Source organism: Astatotilapia calliptera, chromosome 15 (genome assembly GCF_900246225.1).
Source record: "Astatotilapia calliptera chromosome 15, fAstCal1.2, whole genome shotgun sequence".
NCBI classification, from domain to species: domain Eukaryota; kingdom Metazoa; phylum Chordata; class Actinopteri; order Cichliformes; family Cichlidae; genus Astatotilapia; species Astatotilapia calliptera.
Genome location: NC_039316.1, coordinates 26287903 through 26311355, shown reverse-complemented (window position 1 = coordinate 26311355; position 23453 = coordinate 26287903). Strand labels below are relative to the sequence as shown.

Genomic DNA, 23453 nt, shown 5'->3' with positions numbered 1-23453 from the left:
TTCTGTTATGTTTTCCAACAACACGAGTGCTCTACATTTTCACACTGAGAAATAATCTCATTGACTTCTGTGCCTCCTGCAGTGTCTCCGTCAGTACCTCCTTCAGTGCCTCCTTCAGTTGGGGACATTGACTTTAGAAGTTGTTTATTGTAAACAGAAATGTGAAATGTGAGCAGATTAATGAGGCACACTGACAGTTTTTCTTGGATCAAATGTTTTTGCTAAGCGAAGGTTGTCTGTATGCACTGAAACACCCGACTCTGGAGAACAAACAAACAAAGACTTCCCAAAAACTGTTCCTGTCGTATTAAAGAATGAGAACAGCTCTTTGACTGATTTTGGCTTTTTATCTTTGCAAAGTTTAAAAGTTGTTGTTTTGTTGTTTTTTTTCCTCTGGGAGCTTCTTCGAACATTCGTCCTGCAGCTTTACATCCATCTTTGTCTTTAGTGCTGTGAGCATGAATACGATTGGTGATTCCGTGTTTCTAGGTGTGGTTGGATGAACTGGACATTTGCTGCTGCCTCTCAAAGTTTTGTTGCATTGATTTGCATTGATGGCTGCTCTGTATCATGTAATAAATAAAGGTTCAGTTCACACAATAATAACAAACACTCTTTAAAACCGAGTAAGAAGCTTTTCCATGAACGACACTAATGACTTCTTGGTTTGATTTTTTTTTAATCATATTATAAAAACTTTTCTTTTCCTCCAGCATTTCTTGACTTCCTGTTCTGTTTGTTTTTTGCTGAAGGAGACAGAGGGAGGCAGCGTCTCTTCAGACAACTCTAACAAAGAAAATGGACAACTCCCTGAAGAAGAAGAGCCAGGTGGCACCGAGCCGACACCTAAGCAGGTAAGTAACACTCAGTCGCTGACTTGCAGTTGTGAGGCCATCTCCATCTCCAGATCGCCCAATCTCTGGGCTGCCCAGTGCTTGTTGATTTTGAGGGGTGGGGGGTGTTTGCAGGTGGTCGTAATCTCTTGCATCATGGCTGTATTTCCCACCTCTAATTACTGCTTCTGTGTTTTTGTCCTGTCCAGCCAGCAGTAGAGAAGCTACCACAGGAGAAGATGTCTGAACCAATCTCAGAACCAGAACATTTCACTGATCCGACCCCTTCCAACATCTCCAATTCCTGTCGAAATTCAGACAACCTGAAACCTGAAGTAGATCCAGAACCCACAGAGGAGCCATCCTCAGCTACACCTGATTCAGATTTGAAGACCTTGAGCAGTGGGGAGTCCTCTGATGATGAGGACAACGAGAAGGAGACAGCAGAGAAGGAAGGCGAAGCCACCAGCATCCTCCCGTCCTCCGTCCTGGACAAAGCTAGCTCCATCGCCCAGCACTTCACCAACAGCATCAAGCGAGGCACCGTGGCCCAGGATGACGCCCGCTCGCTCGGTTGTCCTTCACCTCGGTTACCCAGCAGGAGTGGCAGCAGCCTCAGCCTGAGTGCCGAAGCAGACGACCGACCTCCGCGGCTCTGCAGCTTTGTTGCCGATCCTGCAGAGACCTTCGGTGGGTCCGATTTGACCATGTTGTCTCCTCGAGATGACAGTCTCTTTGACAGCGACCGAAGCATTAGGCGAAGACGGGACTCCATGCTGTCCATGCAGGACCAGCTGCTCATTGGGAAAATCAAAAGTTACTATGAAAATGCTGAAAACCAAGATGCCACTTTCAGTCTTCGGCGCAGAGAGAGCCTCACATACATACCATCTGGGTTGGTCAGGAGCTCCGTCAGCCGGTTCAACAGCACCTCGACCTCCTCCACCTCCACTGTGGACCCTACTTATGCAGAGTCACACTCTGCTTTACCCCAAAACACCCAGGATCTTATGGGCTGTAGTGGCTCTTTGGACTCTTTGAAGTCTGAACAAAGAAGCACTGATCCAGAAGATTCAGAAGGCAGCCAGGGGTCCAGGTCTCAAAGTGTGCAGGATAATCTCTCTGATGATGAAGACTTCAAACCTTCATCTGAAATGATTAAGATCTGGCAGGCGATGGAGCGAGACATCAAAAGATCCCAGAGTGAAGATGGAGGGCAGGATCAAACCAAAGAAGCTGCAGTAACCTCCAGAACCTCCGGCCTTTCTTTCCCAACCAAAAACTCTTCCCAAGAAAGCAGAGCTTCTGATCTCAGAACAATCAAAGAAGAGTTGACAAGCCCTATGCCCCTCAAGCCCAAAGCCTCGGAGGTGAACCGGACAGGAAGCGTGAGGGACACGCTAAAGATGTTTGGGGAAGAGGCTGCTGTCCTCAGGGCTCCAGTGCCTCAGGTCAACCAGCTGAAGGTGGAGGCAGAAAAGGACCACCCCAGTAGCGCTTCAGACCAGGTGGTCGAAGTGGACAAGATGGCGAGCAAAGTCCTCCACCTGGCTCGTCAGTACAGTCAGCGAATCAAAACCTCCAGTCCGATGGTCCGACAGCGAAGTCAGGGTCTCCTATTTGGAAAGAAGAGCTTAGCCAGTGTGGTAGAGGAGAGGGAAGGTTCGGGTACGTCACTTTGCACACTGCTTAACATTTCAAACCAGCAATCCTCAAGGAAATCTATCTATTGATTGTCTATGTGACCATAGGACCACTAAATCTTCAATCAACGCAATTCAGAAACTGTATTTAATTCTCTTTTGACTTCTTGACATTCACCAGATCATCAGTGACCTTTTGAGGTACAGTTAGGGTTATCGATCGTCAACCTATCCATTTTATATGAAATTCTAATTTAGAAAATCAGATAGTACACCTGTAAGGTGATAACACAAAGGAGAGACTGGATTAAAAATGTATCTTTTTTTATATACCATGTACGGGAAAAGTGTGATGTTAACCCTGACCATACTCTGAGTCCTGCACGGGCTCGATGACCTGCTGGATGTTAAGAGATTAATTGTTGTAAATGTTTGTTCTGTGTGTTTGCAAAACTGGGTATATATTCAGTCCTGCTCAGCCTGAGCCTGCCCTGCCTTCAGCAAACTCTGCTTCTTTAAATAAACCATTTCCTGTTGAGCAACCGATCAGTCCAACCTGCCCACACATGCTTAGTCTGCACCCGCTGCATGAAAAGAAAAACAAAAAAACAATGGTACCACATGTAGTTATAACACTGTACTGCCACCTTCAGGTAAAGATGGTAAAATGCGCTGCTTAGGGGCAGATTATAATCTGAACAGCCTAAAGTGATGAGCCCATCTTTCCTGAAGCTGAAGTAAAATATCACAGCTGCATGTGGTACCATTGTTTGATTTATGTAGAAGCCAAACATATGTTTATGGATTATTACGGCTTTTGTTAATCATTTCTGTCAGTTATCGGAACACTGTAACGATCAAATTTAAGAGTGATTTAAATATGTTTCGTTTGTTTTGTTTTTTTCTGGCAGGTAAATCCAGCCTGACTCTGCCGCTGGTTTCTCATAAGCAGGCAACTTCTTTGCCGCTGAGTCCCGTAAACCACGTGAGGTCTTTAACCCTCGGCTTCACCTCCAGCTCAGCGGGAAACTCCAGGGGCGTCTCCTCGGGCCGGCCTCACTCTCGCAGCCCCCTCAGTCCACCTCCTCCCCTCGAAGGCTTCAACTGGCCCGATGTCCAGGAACTCCGTTCCAAGTACTCCGCCAACAGCTGCTCCCAGAAGAGCGCAGTCAGTCGAAGTCGATCCATCCCGGAGCAGTTCGACAGCAGTCTGAGGAGGCACTCCAGCTGCTCCTCAGGCTGCTTCCTCGCTGATGAAGCTCCCAGAAGGGTTTCTTCACAAAGGCCTCACAGAAACGCCAGCCAAGAGGAACGCAGCAGACGGCTCCTCAGAGCCAATTCCCTGGATCCTCGGCTGAGTGAATCTCAGATGAGTGAGTTGCAAAAGCTCCAGGACCAGGTGGCAAACGACGGTTACTACATTGCAGCTGAGGCCCCCCTAACAAACGACCCCGAACACAAGATCATTGTCATGGAGAAGTTTCCAGAGCCAGAAGAAACAGCCAGAGACAAAACAGATGAAAGTTACGTCCAGATCCGTTCACCCACCAGCAGAGAGAAGATCTCCATCATGGCTGTCATCGACCGGTGCCGGGCCTACCAGGAGTCTGACGAATACCAACAGAGGGAGGAACTGAAGGCCAAAACCGAGCAGAACAAGTCCACAGCATTGTCTGCTGATCAAGATGTTTCCCAGAAAACGAGATCAACCTCAGGACCGAAGGCGGAAGGTCAGCAGAGCATCGTGAAGAACCTGAGGGAAAGGTTTCAGAGCCTGAGCTGAAGAGAGAGTTGTCCGAGCTCTCCTCTACATGTTATGACTCTCAGTTTCTAACCAAAGATGTAACAATGACAAGCTGCTCAAGTTTTAATGATGACATAATTATTTAATTTATGTGAGCATGAAAGGAAAAGCTGTTCTAGCATGTGGTAATGGCACAAATGTTCAGGGGGGTGAAATATTAAAACAAAGAAGTTATCATATGTGTATATAAAGTCTGCAGTTAGAATTCTTTCTGCTATCTGAGAAATGTAAATATCTTATTGGAAATCTTGATGGGAGCACCTTTCTGTGCAGGATGCCATGTTTTACACAGGGTTATTACATCATTTTCTGTCCAGGTGGAATCAGGACTACACTAAGGGATCGCTTAAAGCTCCAAACTGCAGCCACTTAAACTTAAACTTTAAAGCTCCACTGTGAGAGGACTAACCACTAAACTCACATTCATTCCCGGTGTAAAAAGCGACCAGGTTGAGTGTGTGCTGTGTGCCAAGCATTTCACCTCTTCACCTGACCTCCCTGAAGCCCCAACTCCTGTGACTCAGAGGTCAGACTGATGCAGTCGTTTGGAATTACTGCAGCACTCGATCACTGATTTTAAATTTCAGAATATGGATTTTTGGATTTTAAAAATATGGAGGTCTACATTGTCAGCACCAGACTCACCTCTTTGTTTTCAGAGGTCTTGTTGCAGAAATTACAGCCTTCATATTTCACTTGTTTGATGGTGATTTTATCAGAGACCACCCATTCCTTGGTGATAATGAGTCTTTGAACAGTCACCTCTGAATCACCAGAGCTTGGTTGGGGTATTTGGACCACCCGGAGCAGCGGGGTGTTGGTAACGCCACCGTTCGGTGAGGTCAGATTGTTCTTTGTGTTAATGTCTGCTTGATATGAAGGCAGCTTTAATCCCTCCGTGACACACAACCACAAAGACCAAACCGTCCTTTAAAGGAGCGGTACTTTATATTGAACTCTCTGTGACTGGCTGCGTTTAGACTGTCTGTAGGGGGATGTGTTGGCTCCAAAAGAAGAGGAAAAGCCCCTCAGAGTTTGTGTGATCTGCACTTTGTGAGTTGGTAACTAGTAGAGTGAGGAGCTGACCAAGCTGGTCATGACTGAGGGCTGGGGTGAGAGGCCTCGTCACGATCAGGACTTCCTCTCCCGGATCCGCCTGCTATAGATTCAGACTGTTGAGACTAGAAGACGGTTCAGTGAAGCCAACATGAACGCACCTGATACCTGCACACAGTGTCAGTTATTGATCATCAGCTTCCAGTCACACTGATTGATTGTGGTCACCATGTTAAAGTCAGACTGTTCCTTCCAGTGACTAGAACTTTAAAGACATAACCACGAGTAATTGTTCACGACAGCCAGAGCAGTGCACAGAGCCCCAAACCTGCCTCATTAGAAAAAATAAATAAATAAACACAGGTGATGGATTTATTAACTGTCCAGTAATTACTAAACTGTAAATAAGTGAAGTACAAATGATTTTTTTTTTGTTTGGCCAAGTTCTCTTTTTCCTGTTAACAATCATAAATATTCAACTGTAAAAGTCATTAGTAGTTTATTCAATAATTGATATTTAAAGGAATTTCAGTTTTTGTGCCTTGTTGTATTTCATCATATTTTATGTAAGTCAATATTTTCCTAATAAGTCATGTGTTGGACTCTGCTGCTAGCACTTTGTTCAGAGGCACATGGCAGATTTCAACATGTGACTTCCCACCTGCATATCCTGCTCCTCAGTCCACTGTCAACAGTAATGTGACGATGTCATTTACTCCTTATTTATTTGATCAGATGTAAATAGAAACACATCACCTGTCTTTCTATAAATGTGTGCGTGTGTGTCTACAAATGTGTTTGTATGACGTCTGTTCTGCATTAAAACTAAATATAGAAGAAAGAGCGCGTACATTCTTTACATGTACACAGTATTATGTGTTGGTGTCATGCACACAGTTCTCTTCCTGCAGCATCCCTGTCGGTCACAACGACTCTGCTCATTGGTTGATGGATGCAGGCTCGATTTCATACTGAAGAAGCTCAGAGTCGTGCAGCCAGCTAACGTTAGCGCTCAGACTGCTCCTCTCACATTACTCACCCAGAATTATCATGCTGATAAACACTGTGCATGCCATAATTTGATGTTAAATTTGTGTTGTTTTTTTTAAGTATGATAGAATGACGTAAAGTAATTGATGACAACCATCATCAATTACTTTGCGTCATCCCTCCGCGATGATGATGGTGGTTGTCATCAATACTGTAAAAGAAGCCTGTACAGACATTTATTACACACCCAGTGTGTAAGGTTTACACTAGGGCTGGGTATCGTCACTGATTTCTAGAATTGATTCGATTCCGATTCACAAGGTCCTGAATCGATTTGATTCGATTTGAATAGGGGAAATTTTGCCTCAGACAGTCAGAAATATTATAATTCTGTACTTATCAGTACATATCTATATTTTTATAGATAAAAAGAAAGCTGATACTTGTGAGACTTTATCAAAGGTGTAAGCATCACAGCAGATGCCTTTGTTGCAAAGTAACTGAGGATAAAACACAGGAAAAACATGAAGGCGGTTTTCCTGGTCTCGGTTTTTATATCAGATGACCTTAAAAATATTGTGCAGTCAAAAACGAAGACAAGCAGAGCAAAGTTGTTGTTTTTTTTTTGTTTTGTTTTTTTTGCCTGTCCCGTTTGGTTCTTTTGCCATCAGAATTATTGTCTAAAGGGGAAGAAAGATGCCCAACGGATTTACTATACCAAATGGACCATCCCAGCCTTGCCGTAATATCTATTTGATTCACCTTTTATTGTTTATTTTATTTTTCATTTTCACTTGTTAGATATGGGACAGACTTGAATGAGGAAAAGAAAAGGGAGAAAGAAAGAGGGAAAGAAAAACAGCAGAGAAGAGGGACGGGGATAAAGGGCAAAAAACAACAAAATAAGCAGACAAAAAAAATACATATATCAATCACCTGGATCACCTGTTGAGAAAGAAAAAAGTAAATACTAAATATTAAACATTCTGCAGCATGCAAGATCGACAGCACACAGTGTGCTTTGAGGTAGGAGCCAAAAAGGGTGTAGTTTGTGTGTGTGAGCACCCGTGTGTACACCTGTGAGCATGAACGCGCTTGTTTTTAAAAGGTTCCTTCATGTAATGATCTGCTAGAGGGTGTGGGGGGGGGGGGGGGGGGGGGGGGGGCACAGCCCTGTCCTCCAGGGCATGAAGCAGATATGGAGGAGATCAAAACTCCAGACATCCAGAGGCCCCCAGAACACAAGAGACCAAGGAAGACCAACAGAGGGGCAGCCGCGCCACTGTCCCAGAAAGAGCTGAGGAGAGTCCCAGATGAGGACTCACTCAGCAGCAGAAGCCAAGGGGGGTTGCAGTGACGTGCCCGTCAGCTCCACCGGCAGCCAGCGGTGCCAGAGTGACCAAGCCCCAGGCCGAGAGGCCGAGGGCACCCCACCCCCGAAGTGGCCCGAGTGAGCCCCAACAAGCAGCCACCAAGGAGTGAGCCGGTGTGTACCTGGACGCCCATCCCTGGACACAAAGAACCACCAACGCACCGATGTCTGAGGAAGTCCGCCACTGGCAGGGGAAGTGGTGGGGGGAGATAGGCCTCCAAACCTTGGAGGGCCCGAGATGTCCCCAGAGAGGTGGCGTCTGATACCCGACCTGACATATGGACAAAGACAAACAGGCACACACAGATACAAACATCCATTCCCACCCTCATGCTCTCATATGCAATTACTCAGCACTCACCCAACGTGGAGACAGACATAAAGAGACGCTGTACACACGATCACACTCCCCAAGCGTACTCTAAGCCCCGGGTCTAGGTACCCTTGCCCCTGGAGGGGGAAGCTACTCCCAGACCCAGGTGGTGTTACCCTTTTCCCTGGGGTGGGGAGAAACAGACCACTCCGACTCCGCAGCAGCAGGGAGGCCCCATATTCCAAACCCCAGGAGACCAGGAGATGTCCTTACTGAATCATCAGAGCTGAACAGGTGATGGAGAAATAGGTTTACCTTTTGGGTGACATGAATGAGCTGAAGGGAAGTTATGAACTGTTTTAGAGAGACAAATAACACCAGGATCTTCTTTTTACTTAGCTGACAGCTGGTAACTGCGTAGGGGCGGGTCTGGCACAGTCAACGGCGGTCCAGGCGTGGGATTTCTCTCGTGGAAATATGCACATTATTTTTTCCTTTCTATTGGTAGGTGGCACAGTGCACTTGTGGAGAGTAACTAGCTAGAGGACTGGTAATCTTGTTGGGTATCCAGTTACGGAAGCAACACATTAACAAGAGAATTCTGAGTAAAACCAAAGTTACTTTCCCTAGTAACTAGTTACTCTGAAAGTAACAAGTAACTTGAAGTAACTGAGTTACTTTTGATAGAAGTAACTAGTAATGTAACTAAGTTAATCATTTAAAGGAACTTACCCAACACTGCTAATAAATAAGCGAATAATGCAAAAAACAGATTTTTAGCGTTGGGTCCGCGTTTTGTGTTTATGTCTTTGTGCAGAATCCATGTACCTGCTCTCATTTACTGTTTTTGCTTTTTGGTGGTTGTAGAAATTTTGTGAGGTTTAACCTGAGATCCTGGCGTTTTAGGCAAAATACATTTATGTTTAAAAATCGATTCAGGATTTTAATGAATTGATATCACGTTATCCAAGCCAGAATTGATTTTAATTGATAAATCGATAATCAAAACCCACCCCTAGTTTACACCCCAGCTGCCCTAAAGTAACAGCATTAGTAACGTTCATGTTTTTGTACTGGTTAATCCAGCAGTTTGCACAAGCTCTGTAAATGCTTAAATACATTCAGTGTTATTCTCTTTTTTCTTGTTTTTGTTTTTTTTGGGGGTTTTTTCGCCTATCCCGTTCAGCCCTGATAATCAGAGTTATTGTGACACACATCTGCACCTGGCGCTATCACCACGTTTGAATTCTCGTTTTATGCACATTACATTTGTGACTTTCAGTGTTTTCAGTTTTTGTCTTGCACATAAACCTTTAAACTAAATGAAATGTTTTATTTTCAGCCTACTGGTGAAGGTTCTGGGCTGCCTTTCCTCATAACAGCCATTCCTCAAGAGTCTCCCCATTTAAAGCAATGCACTAACAGGGACTGTAACATCTAGTCCTTTTTACTGAATATACAATAGTATAAGTCGCCCTGCCTCCAGCTAGCCAGTTAGATGGCACAGATTTGGTGCTTCTAGTGGAGTTTAGCCCATTTATTCCCTTTGTACAGGCTAATATGCTCAGCATTGAAAAGACATCAGTAAGAAAGTAGATTTGTCCTCCACAGAGCGTCTCGGCCTAACACAGGCATCTGTTAGCCTCATCGTGCAGTAAGTCTGTGGGTAGATTGACCTTGTGGCGGGAAACTTTGCTAGAATCAGTGCTGGATCAGAAATTCATCCCAGAAACAAACTCACTGAGGGCTGGTTCTGCTGGTTCTGGACCAGCTATAGCTGGTATTTGAACGATCAATTGTTTCACAGGATGACAAGCAAATAATATCAAAACATGAAAACTAGAGCTATAGATTGATTAATTTTAAATGATTTAGTAATAAAAACAAGCACAGTGACAGTACTCCTCACTAACTGTCCAAACTCACCAACGTTGACAGATAATATCAGAGGAATCATGTGGAAGCCTGACTTACACAGCTCAACTATAATGCAATATACAAAAGTACAGGGTGGGCCATTTATATGGATACACCGTAATAACATGGGAATGGTTGGTGATATTAAAGTCCTGTTTGTGGCACATTAGTATATGTGAGGGGGCAAACTCCTCAAGATGGGTGGTGACCATGGTGGCCAATTAGAAGTCGGCCATCTTGGATACAACTTTTGTTTTTTCAATAGGAAGAGGGCCATGTGACACATCGAACGTATTGGTAATGCCACAAGAAAAACAATGGTGTGCTTGGTTTCGATGTAACTTTATTCTTTCATGAGTTATTTACAAGTTTCTCTTTGTTCACAGCCATTGACATGTCGAAGAGGTTAACACGTGAGGAGCAGATCGAAATTGTGTTGATATCTGGTGAACGCGGTAACCGGGTCATTGCAGCAGATTTCAATGTAAGACACCCTACGAGACCACCCATCTCCCATGCTACAGTCAGCAAACTGCTTGCTAAGTTTCGTGAAACTGGTTCAGTGTTGGATTTGCCAAAATGTGGACGCAAGAAAACTGTCACTAATGAAGAAACATCAGTGGTTGACCTAGCTTCATTCAGCAAGAGCCCACAGCGTAGCACTCGCCGCATGTCACTGGAGAGTAGCATTAGTCGAACATCCCTTCGGCGGATATTACTGTATACTAATGTGCCACAAACAGGACTTTAATATCACCAACCATTCCCATGTTATTACGGTGTATCCATATAAATGGCCCACCCTGTACATCTCAACTCTGTGGGGCCTTAAAAGAAAATCAGATGAATGTGTGTTTTCTGCACTGTCACCAGTATTATACCACCAGTATTATAAAGATTCAGGATTCGAGGTCTTTATTGTCAGTACAACAACATACACAGTATACAGCGTACTGAAATGCAGTTTCTTCGGCATAAAAGAGGGAGCAGAGGGGCAACAATCACTCTTCGACTTTATTAACATCATGCTACCTAAGTGGCTGGGATTCCAGCACAACCCATGCAGACTCAGGATCCTGTACGGTGGAAAGATCCACCTCTTCTCAACACCTCAAGAAGCTGAAAAATTCTACAAGAATCTGCCGAAGGAAACAGCAGAGGATGCTCATCACCAGTGAGTCTGTTAAATAATAAAAATGAGCATAAAAATGACAACATTTAACAATTCACTCTAACAAATATAACCAAGAATTAAAATCAAGGCAAATTAAATCTAATGAAACAGAATTTTACCAGAGCAATGATCCCACTAAACTAAACAATCTGACTATTCTAAGAGCCAGGTATGATAAATTAACAACAGAGAAAGTGGCAAAAAGTTTAATGTGGACCAAACAATTATTTTATAACTAAGGAGAGAAGGCAGGAAAATTATTGGCCTGGAGGATAAAAAAGATGCAAGCAGAAAAAGCCATCACCCACATAAAGTCCAAATCGGGTATTATAACAACAGACCCTTTAGAAATAAACAAAAATTTCAGAGAGTTTTATCAATCTTTATACAAATCTGAATATACAGGAAACAGAGAAACACAAACATTTCTTGATCAGTTAAAATTTCAAAGAGGATTTCAGAAGAGGATAAAACAGCCCTTGATAGTCCTTTAGCAATAAAAGACCTGTCAGAAGCCATAGACGACCTGAATAGCGGTAAAATGCCTGGTCCTGGTGGACTTCCAATGGAATTCTATAAAACATTTAAAAATAAATTAATACAGCCACTTCTTAACATGTATGAGGAGTCATATAAGTCCGGAATACTCCCAGACTCACTGAGATTAGCTACAATAACCCTTTTATTGAAGCCAAATAAGCCTCTGACTGAATGCTCCTTTTATAGGGGAATTAGTCTTATGGGATGTGATACAAAGATTTTGTGTAAAGCATTCTCTAGGAGACTAGATAAATATGTGCCTAATTTGATAACAGACGATCAACAAGGTTTTGTTAAAACGAGACACATCCGTTGTATACACATCCAGCGGCACAAGTTTTAACTAATAATAACGTATCAAAACCCTTTAATTTACAGCAATCAACCAGGCAGGGCTGCCCCCTGTCACCAATTCTCTTTGTGTTAGCAATAGAACCTCTGGCCATAGCTGTGAAAGCAAATGCAGGAATATCAGGGATAAGAATTGGAGGAAGAGACCATCTAATTTCTTTATTTGCAGATGATATTATTATTATTTTTTGACTAATCTGAAAGATAGTATCCCTAATTTAGTAACATTAATAAAAATATTTGGAGAATTTTCAGGATACAAAATTAACAATTCTAAATCAGAATTAATGTTTCTTAATGAAGAAGAAAGAAGAAGCCCTGTGGTGGCCACCCCATTTAAAACAACTACAACTTTAAATATTTAGGCATTAGGATCACCCCAAGCCTCAAGGACATAACCTCAATAAATTACGATCCCCTTGTAGAAGAGGTCACGGAAATGCTAAACCGTTGGAAAAACCTGCCTGTATCTATCTAAAAATGACAATTTTACCCAAATTTTTATATTACTTCCAAACACTTCCGTTGCCTCTACCAACTTCATATTGTGAGAGTTTAAACAAACTATTTAACCAATTTATTTGGAAGGCAAGGCTCCGCTTACAACTACTTTACTTGCCTTATGAAAGAGGAGGTCTCCAAGTCCCCAACCTCAGATGGTATTATATGGCTGCCCAACTAACATCAGCCACCCATTACTTCTGCCCAACAACACCTACAGCCTGAGTTGACATTGAGCAAAAATCTGTTCCAGATCTTCCTTTACACACTTTTCTATATTCTTCAGACACTAAGACTGTCATGATCCTGGGTCATTTTGACCCAGCGTTTTGTGTTTCCTTGAAGTTCATTTTGTGCCTTGTGTTTATTCTGATTTTGTATTAGTTTAGGGTTGAACCTGAAGTTTAGTGTTTTATCAGCCCTACCTGTGTCTGTCCTCGGTGCTCTGTTCATGTCCCCGTGTTTGTGTTGTAAATCAGTCTGTGTGTTTCCTGTTTTACTTTGAAGGCCCGTGTTCTGGATTTCCTGTTCTATTCTGAAGGTCTGTGTCTGTTTTCATTGTGTTCAGCTTGTGTTCTCCAGTCATCGGCTGTGTCCCAATTAAGAGACTGCACGCTTGAAGTACGCGCACTATGCGTACTACGTACGGTGCGTACTATAAGTACGAGAAGTACGGAAGTGAGAGGCTTGTGAAATGGGACAGTACACGCTTCGTCGCGCTGTTCAGGTTGCCTAGCAACCATGATACTAATGCGAGACACGTTACATACAGCTTTGTTTGACAGAAATGAAGGAGAAAAATGTTTTGTTGGTCATTCATTTTTGTCATGACATCACTTTGATTAGTTGAGTATCTGAGGCTGAGACCACAGGACTGGAAAACATGATTGTTGGGCTTCATTTCTGTGCTGAACAGTTATTTAAGATTAGTTAGTAAATAACAATTAGTTAATGTTGTTCATGAGACTAAAGTCATCTCACTGTGGTAATGTAAATATAACATGGCCAATATTATAGCATTGTCAGATTATTATGAGATATATATATATATATATATACACACACACACACACACATATATGTATACACACATATGCATATATCACTGACTTTCAGCTTGTTGTGTTTGTGGATATATGACTGACTTTAATTATTAAACATTCGCACATAAATAAGTGACGTCATATTCAGTACTTTTGACAGTTCACTCTTCGGCCGCTCCATCTTATTAGGGAAATTCCATATACATAAATGTAAATTTCAAAACTCAACCCCATCATTTAATTTGTTTTTGATTGAAATTGAATATTACTTAAACTCTCTTAAAGGTTTATCATTGATTGAAATTCATTCAGAAATGTTCAACGAATGAGCTGTCACAACTGTCAAGTACAAAGTTGTTATGAAGTCTGTCACATTCCCCCCCTTTTTTTTCTTTTTTATCCTTTATTTATTTATCCTTCTTATTTCATTGTACTGTATATTGTTACTCTTATTTGCCTTGTATGTCTACTGTACAAACTGAACTGGAATGACTGACTGTTCGCTTTATAATTTCAATAAAGTTTGGGGGAAAAAAAAAAAAACCTCTTCGGCCGCTCCCTTCTGCCGTATAGGGCTTTGGAGCGTGATGTCAGAGGAGGCGGGCCACGCCCCCCGCCGCCATGACAGTAGGCCAGACAAAGGATACAGCTTCAGCTATGGTTCGAGTAATAGGTAGTTTGCACAACAAGTTCAAAATGTTACACACTACAATGCCAATCCGATTACTCTTATCATGTGAGGCTGAAGACACAACACTTCTTGATAAGATCGTTAAGGTTTGCTGTGTTTTTGTTAATATGTGCCCCAGTGTTGTTGTCAAACCAGGGCCAAATGACACTTGCTCCTGTTGAGTATTCTTAAAGCTGTTTTTTTTTTATGTACAGTACATTGCAAATAGTTGTACTTTGTGTGAAGTTGTTTTAATAAAACAAAAAAGAATAGTATATTTGTTTGTTTTTCTTTATTATAGATCTATTCACATGTACACAGCAATCACATAAAAATGAAATGCAAACTATTTACATCGCACCACACAGCTGTCATCAATCTTTAAGCACAACATGAAACATTACAGGCTATTTAGAGCAGCACGTTGTTTCCAGAAGTATTTCCCAACAACTTCAGGAAGGCACACTTTACGAAAGAAGTCTTGTGCTTGCTTTAAGCGCGGTTGCCAGAAATCCACAGCAGGGATTAATAAAAGGCCTGTAATTAACAGAGGCTAATATAGATGGGTTGGCTGTACGTGCAAATCAAAAACTGTAACAAGGAAGTTGTTTAGAAAGTTATCAAGTTCAAAGCGACTTACCTTTGTCTTAACGACAACGTACTCGCAGCGTGGAGGCTTAAAGATGGACAAATCTTGCACCCAGCCGTTCGTGAATTGGATGTGGGCCTCCAGGGATTTATAATTCTTAAACTGGTTCACTGTGTATGCGCTGACTCCACAGACAAGGTATGCGAAGATATCGGGATAGGACAAAGGCGGTAGGTCGTCTGGGTTTCCACTCCACTTCCTTATTTCATATGGGTCCACATTACCAATGCACGCAATTTTTTCAAAGTACCGTCTCTTGGCGTCTGGGCACAATCAGTCGCGATACAGCCCTTTGTCTTTTGCGCTGATTTTGAGCATGGTTCTGGCAGTCCCGAATCCAACACTCCAACACCGTGTGCTTGTTTTGCTTTCTGGCCTACTGACATGGCGCCGCGATCCCACAATGCACTGCGGCGTGATGTCAACTCCAAAGCCCTATTTTGCAGCAAAATTATCCACACCCACCGCCGCGCTATGAATTGTGGGATATATGGGACCATGAAGCGTGCACCGGACCACGCTTGATATTTGGGGAAATTGACGGTGCATTTGGAGTATGCATCTGAAGTACACTTCGAATTGGGACAGCCGTCGTCGCGTGGCGGTGACGTAACCGCACTTAAAATGCGTACTTCAAGCGTGCAGAGCCTGAATTGGGACACAGCCATCGTGTGTATTAGGATCAGCTGTTCTCCCCTCCTGTGTGTGATTACCCGATTACCTTGTGTATGTATATTCAGTGGGTGTCGGTCTGTGCTCGTTGTTGGCTCGTCTGCGTTTCTTGGTGTCCTATTCGTTGGTCTGCGTCTCTCTGCCTTTCAACCCGTTTGCTGAGGATTTCAAGTTTGCTCTTTAGTTTTTCCCAGTTTAGGTTTCTGTTAGTATTTCTCATGCTTCGTTGTCTGTTTCTGCCACTGCCACTTGTAAATAAACGTCACACTCTTCATCAGTCAGCTGCCTGCATTTTGGGTCCTTTTCATTCCACAACACGACTGCTACCCCAGCCGTGACAAAGACATTAAGAAAAAATACAAGGAACCCTTTCTTGAAAAATACAATTATAATTTGGCATGCAGCTCATAAATATGTGGGCGATCCTCCATCGCTTTCGCAATTTACCCCTATTTGGGGAAATGAAAAGTTCACGCCTGGTAAAAGTAATGAAGGATTTAAAATATGGAAAAATAAAGGCATTCAAAATTTTAAAGACCTATATGCAGACGGCATGCTGCTCACATTTGATCAGTTATGTAAAAAAATATTTAATACCCCCAAAGCACTTTTTTAAATATTTACAATTGAAAAACTATTTGTCATCGAAACTGCAAAGGATTGCTGAACTTCCACCATTAACAAAAATAGAGGAGGCATGCATTAAGAATAAAAAAAGAAAAGGTTTTCTCTCTATATATTATAATTTACTGATGCTTTCCTTCAAAGACTCAGCAGCAGATAAACCGGATGCTTGGAGAAGGGAGATCCAAGAGGACATAGATGTTAAAAGCACAAAACAAACAATAAACACACGCTTTAAACTACTGCAATATAAATGGCTCATGAGAACCTATATAACACCTGTCAAGCTTCATCATATGTCCAATGATATTCTGGACATCTGTACTAAATGTTTAGTTGAAAAAGGAACTCTTCTTCATTGTCTATGGGGGTGTCCTAAAATCCAGGAATTTTGGAAAGATGTTATAAAATATCTGTCCGAAGTGTTTAAGGTAAAAATCCCTTTAAAATGAAAACTCTGTGTACTTGGAATATATCCAAGGGAATTTAAGCAATCGGGAAAAAAAACGAAATTACTGGACTATGGACTACTTCAAGCCAGAAGAGCCATTGCGCTATGTTGGAAAAGTATGGATGCTCCCTGGAAGAAGGAAATTGCAATCTCTCTAGGCCTGGAAAGACTAGCATATATTGCAAGGGCAAACAATGAATATGTGGAAGCCATATATGGATATTTTAGGGAGTGGAGGTGAAAGACATTTATGAAAAAGAAGGAAAAGAAGAAGGGAAGGAAGGGAAAATCGTGTCTATCCTAACCCATTGTATTTTTGTATTACTGTGAGAACTATGCTCATTTCTACATTTGAATGTGATGTAGGCAGGTTTGATGTATGGATGGGTGTGTGAATGTGAGGGTGTTCAAAATTTGTTTGTATTGCACTATAAAAAATTTCAATAAAAATATATATAAAAAAAAATAATAATAATAACTCACTAAAAAAGGTACTATAACTAACTATATCTATGTACAATACACAAAGACAGGACGGAGACAATATGAAGTGGATTGTCCAGTAGGTATTGAATAACAGGTTCAGTTTATTATTATTATTATTATTATTATTATTATTATTATTATTATTATTATTATTACTATTATTATTATTACTACTATTATTATCATTGTATCTTTAATTCAGACATATACAGAAAAAAACAATATATACACAAGTACACATACTTGCATTTACAAATACGAATATATATGTAAATACACACACGTATGTGTTCAGACAAAAAATAAAATAAACTCAATAAAATAAAACAGAGTCTAAATGACATGAAATGACAATTATTAAGTCTGAAATGGAGTAGGAAGAAGTATAACATACTTACCCCATGCTCAACATTTTATTGAATCCCACTATTCATTGTTACCCCTAATTCCCATCATCACTTACCCCACACAATAAACAAGGAGGACATGTATAAACATAGCTACAGTGATAGATATGATTTAGATACAATTTAGCAATTTAGTTGTGAGTTGGGATATAGTAGACAAGACAGGACGAAGGCATGTGCAAGATGGAAAATGTGCAATATAGCGTTATGTAGATGTGTTCAGTAACTATGTGACGGAGGTGTGCAAATAAGCATATTGTTCCCAGGCCCAGCTTGTTGTGGATTTGTGGATGTTTCTGGTGTTTTTGACTCTTTTGGTGAGTAGTATGAAGGTTCAAGGTTCAAGGTTCTTTATTTGTCACATGCATAGTTATACAAGTATAACACACAGTGAAATGTAGCCTGACACGCTCCTCGACATGTGCAAAAATTGGGGGGGGGGGGGGGGGGGGGTGTAGAGGAGCGTGTATGAGTGTATGAGATGTTTTTAAAAGTCTTTGTGCTTGTCAGTCCTTTAGTGGTTGTGAAATGAGGGCTCTGATTGCTTGGGGGGAAGACTCTTGCAGTGTCTCGCCATTACGGTTTTGATACTGCAGAACCATCTGTCAGATGGAAGGGGGGAGAACAGTGCATATGACGAGTGGAAAGTGTCCTTTACTATGCAGTTCACACGTCAGATGATGTGAGTTTGGAGATGGGTGGGAGAGGGCTTCCAATGTTCCTCTCTGCTATCCTCACTACTTCTTTTCAGTGAAGGTGCAGTTCCCGTGTAACCCAGTCATAGATTACACAAAATGTGTTCTTTATACCTAACTGTTAGGACCTTCAAGCCTGTAGTTATATTCATTATCAGTTAGAGCCCCTCCTCATTGTTTTTCTTCTTCTTTGGTGCAACCCTATAAATACAAGCTGTGTCCCAAAACGTAGGCCGCATCCTTTGGAGGACCCAGCCTTCGTGGTAACGTGGGCCGGGTCCTTCGAAGACCAAGAAGGCCGGAAGTGCAAGGCTGTGAAATGGGACAGTCTAGCCTTCAGATTTGCATCACCGCTGTGTCGGTGGAGTTTAATAAACTCAGCTGTCTGCCCCTTGCTATCTAAAATATAACAGGACACTGCCGTAAATTCTTGACCGTCTCACACTTCTGTTTAATCAGTTTTCTGTTTGACATTTATTCAGCTGTGTGAAAATCCCAGAGGAACCCACCCGATGGATTAATAAAGTTTTATTTAATCTAATAACTTTGATCTCAGCCAAACCGATTTGCTCTGGAACAAATAAAACACTGAAAAAAGCCAAACAATTACATTTTTAAGTTATCCGAGTGACTTATATATCATGTTTAACCTGAGTAGCAAAAGACAGCGGGGGTCTGAAAACAATGAAGCTGAGAGTCTGTTGCTCTCGCCGGCTTGAGTGACTATTGAACCCCCCGGCTAGCTATCTACCAGGTGGGTAACAGACATCTCCAAAAACGTCGGCGCACTTTTGCCTGGCAAAAAAGGTTAAAATGACCAAAGAAAAAGTGGAAAACAGCTAAACATGAGAGGTTTTTGGACAAAGTTTTTTTTTTTTTTTTTCCATTGTTTAAGCACTGCTTCCAGCCAAGAGTGATACCATATATGACCTATAGCTGCAGAAAAGGCTAACATTGTTATCTTTTTACAAAAAAACAGCTAAACATGAGAGGTTTTTGGACAAAGTTTGTGTTCTCCATTCTTTAAGGAACGGTTCGAGCACCGTTTAAGCACCGGCACCATTTCAAAAGTACCGGTTTGGCACCGGTATCGGATAAAACCTAAATGATACCCATCCCTAGACAACGCAGAAACACACCGGTTATACTCGCACCAGATAGTGATGTGGCAGCAGACAACGTTTTCAGTGGTTCCCTGGTAAAATGATGTGAGGATGGAAGGAGGGAGACTGGCCGTCTTCAGTTTCCTAAGAAAGTGAAGATGTTATTAGGCTTTCTTCATGATTGTGGTGGTGTTCAGGTTCCAGGAGAGGCCATCTGATATGTGCACACCCAGGAACTTCACACTGTTGACCATCTCAACAATCTCGGCCATCTCAACAGCAGATCCATTAATAAAAGCTATCGTCATTGTTTGCAGTATTCAGTTCATCAACAGTGAACCCCAACGCCGAAGCTGCTGCAGATTCAGACTCTCCCTCCTACTCAGAACACACAGAGTCAACTGACCTACTCTTAGCCAGAACAGCAGTCATGGCACTAACTCGTGTCTCGCCTCCAGCCTTTGATGCCTTTGATGCCATCTGCTCTGAGTCCGGACCATTGCCCTTTTGACTACTTTAAGGAGATTGTCATCAGCTCCACGCTTCAGCTAACTCCTTCAAAGCTGTGAGATCAGTTGTGAAACTTACTGCTGGTTGTTTAAACTTAGATCACATTCGTGTTGTACAGCTGTGAAGTCATAAACCTTTCACTGAAAACATGCACATGTAATCTTTTAAAACAGCTGCGGCTCACACTTCTACTGAAGAGTCGTGTGCAGTATCCTGGAAAAATGCTGAGGCCACTTCAGATGAGTCTATCTGAGGACGCCATCACACCCTCATAACTGCAGAGTGTAAAATATCATCAAAACCTGCAGAAAAATATTTGCTCACAGCAGATGATGGAGTTCTATTGTTTGGCTACTAGATGGAGCCAATCAGCAGCTAAATGTCTAACCTCAGAGTCAGAATATCAGCCATTCATCAGATTAGTTCAGATATAACGTCGACCATATAAACCAATCACAAAAGGAGAGTGAGACATTGATTTATTCTCTTTCTCACCTAGGACGCATTTTCTTATTCATGCATCTATTAAACTGCAGGACGTCTAACAGTGGAAAGGTCCGGAGCTGCATGCGGTTCTTTAGTCCAGCTCCGCGTGGTTTGGGAAAGTAAATTAGATTTAGCGGAAGTGTATTTTATTTATGTTAGTTCTTTTTTAACTTGTAGTTCTAAATTGGAAGATTATTGTGATATTGAAATATAAAAATAAAATTATATTCTATTATTTTTTTATCGCTCAAAATAAGCGTCACACTCGCGGAAGCCGGTGTACCAGCCGAAACGCTGTGCATTTATCGAGACTTTCAACCCCAGGTAGGCCAATTATGGATCTTCGGATCCACATTATGCCAGCAGCTATTCTCCACCGTGAACTATGTTAAAAACAAACACGGCTCATGCCTCACAGATGACAGCTTACAGTCCTGCGTAAAGATGAAAGTGACTTCGTACAGCCCCGATCTGCAGACGCTGTGCACAGAGGTTCAGGAGCAGAAGTCCCATTGTAAACATATCATGGCAGACCCGACGATGTTTGTATGAACACGCTTTTCAGCATCTCTTTATTGACCACTTTTCACACACGGTTGCTGTACGTATACAGCCGGCTGTAGCTTTGCAGCTCACACCCCGACACACACCAACACAACAGCATAGATAGCACAGACGTAAAGGTGGCGAGGCATGATTGCGGGTCCCGCTCAGGTGCGTCCACCTCCCCTGCAGTGGCGCTACAGACCACGCCCCGCCACACACATTAACCAGGTAAAATACATATTTAGGCAGAATTTTGCAAATATCTATTTTTCATCTTTTAGCAGCATAGTGCTTTTTTCCGGTTGTTTTTTAAAAGTTAGGTCAAGGCTCCAAAATCCAAAAGGCGAGTAGAGTGGCGGCTCACAACAGTTTTTGTTTGCTACATGGATCATTTTAGTTCAGCTGGGTGTCTTTCCTTTTGTTATATTTCTTTAAGAGTTTAAAACGTGTTAATTACATAAATAAAATGTAATTTTCTCTGTAGCACTTCATGGATTTCATAAGCAACACACCTTAGTTGTTGACACAAAGCATAAAGGTAAAAAACAATATATACAGTGTTATCTTCATTTTAGATGTCAAAAAGTATTTGCAGCTCCCAATGTTTTCTTTTGCGTGGAACCCGGGTCCAAATGGCTCTTTAGATGTAAAACGACTCTCTGCATCCAGTTTTTCTCCAATTCCAACTTTTTCATTATTGTTATCTGATTGCAGGGCATGTCCTGTAAGAGTCCATAATGAAGTCCAAATTACAAGAAATAAAATTAAAAGAATCGCTGGTGGAGGGGTTTGTGTGTCCCAGGGATCCCAGGGGCTATGTTGTCTGGGGGCTTTCGCCCCCTGGTAGGGTCTCCCATGGCAAATTGGTCCTGGGTGAGGGACCAGACAAAGAGCGATTCAGAAGACCCTTATGAAGAAAACATCAAGGGAACAGTTTACCCTGCCCGGGATAGGGTTACCAGGGCCCCGCCATGGAGCCAGGCCTGGGGAGGGTGCCCGAGGGCGAGCGTCTGGTAGCCGGGCCTTGGTCCATGGGGCCTGGCCGGGCACAGCCCGAAAAGGGGACATGGGCCATCCTCCCGCAGGCCCACCACCCGCAGGAGGCGCTATAGGGGTCGGGTGCATTGTGTGCCAGGTGGCGGCCAGGAACGGAGGCCCTGGCGGACTGATCCCCAGCTGCCAAGACTGGCAATTGGGACATGGAATGTCACCTCTCTGGTGGGGAAGGAGCCTGAGTTAGTGTGTGAGGTTGAGAGGTACCGGCTAGATATAGTCGGGCCCACCTCTACACATGGCTTGGGCTCTGGAACCAGTCTCCTGGAGAGGGGCTGGACTCTGTCTCAGTCTGGATTTTCCCCTGGTGAGAGGCAGCGGGCTGGGGTGGGTATTCTAATATAATCTTGGCTTGCTGCTGGTGTTTTTCCCGGTGGATGAGAGGGTTGGGGAACGAGTCCTGACTGTCATCTGCGCTTATATGCCAAGTGGCAGTTCAGAGTACCCAGCCTTCTTAGAGTCCCTGGGTGTGGTGCTGGAAGGTGCTCCACCTGGAGACTCTGTTGTCCTGCTGGGAGACTTCAATGCTCACGTGGGTAACGACAGCGAGACCTGAAAAGGCGTGATTGGGAGGAACAGCCTCCCCGATCTGAACCCGAGTGGTGTTTTGTTATTGGACTTCCATGCAAATCACAGTTTGGCAATAACGAAGACCTTGTTCGAACATAAGAGTGTCCATAAGTACACGTGGCACCAGGACGCTCTAGGTCGCAGGTCGATGATCGATTTTGTAATCGTATCACCAGACCTGCGACCATATGTTCTGGACACTCGGGTAAAGAGAGGGGATGAGCTGTCAACTGATCATCACCTGGTGGTGAGTTGGATCAGGTAAAAACGCGTTGTGAGGGTGTGCTGGGAACGTCTAGCAGAGGCCCCAGTCCGCGAGATCTTCAACGCACACCTCCGGCAGAGCTTCAAAAGCATTCCGAGGGAGACTGGGGACATTGAGTCCGAATGGACCATGTTCAGCGTCTCCATTGCCGAAGCTGCTGCACTGAGCTGTGGCCGCAAGGTGGTTGGTGCCTGCTGTGGTGGTAATTCGCAAACCAAATGGTGGACACCAAAGGTGAAGGGAGCCACCAGGCTGAAGAAGGAGTCCTATCGGGCTTGGTTAGCCTGTGGTACTCCGGAGGCAGCTGACAGGTATCAACAGGCCAAGCGGAATATGGCTCGGGCAGTGGCAAAAACCCGGTGTGGGAGGAGTTTGGAGAGGCCATGGAATAAGACTTTTGGACTCCCTCGAAGAGATTCTGGCAAACCATCAGGCGTCTCAGGAAGGGAAAGCGGTGCTCTACCTGGTCGGAACACTGGACCAGCTCTTTATCCTCTCAAGGATACTTGAGGGTGCATGGGTGTTTGCCCAACCAGTCTACATCTGTTTTGTGGACTTGGAGAAGGCATTCAACCGTGTCCCTCGGGGTGTCCTGTGGGAAGTGCTACGGGCCATTCGATCCCTATACAACTGTTGCAACAGCTTGGTTCGCATTGCCGGCAATAAATCGGACTCGTTCCCGGTGGGTGATGGGCTCCGCCAGGGCTGCCCTTTGTCACCAATTCTGTT

The 23453-nt window shown here is 43.1% G+C and overlaps 1 protein-coding gene across 4 annotated transcripts in view; it reads left to right on the top strand.

Moving 5' to 3' along the window:
- LOC113037470 (pleckstrin homology domain-containing family G member 3-like) overlaps positions 1 to 6177 on the top strand; it is a 30084-nt gene extending 23907 nt beyond the window's left edge. For all 4 annotated transcript variants that reach the window (XM_026194586.1, XM_026194584.1, XM_026194583.1 and 1 more), the window contains 3 exons: positions 753 to 854; positions 1043 to 2501; positions 3388 to 6177. In XM_026194586.1, the coding sequence (XP_026050371.1) occupies positions 753 to 854; positions 1043 to 2501; positions 3388 to 4259 (2433 nt within the window). In that variant the 3' untranslated portion in view covers positions 4260 to 6177. The remainder of the gene's footprint in view (positions 1 to 752; positions 855 to 1042; positions 2502 to 3387) is intronic.
- Positions 6178 to 23453: the final 17276 nt, after the last annotated feature.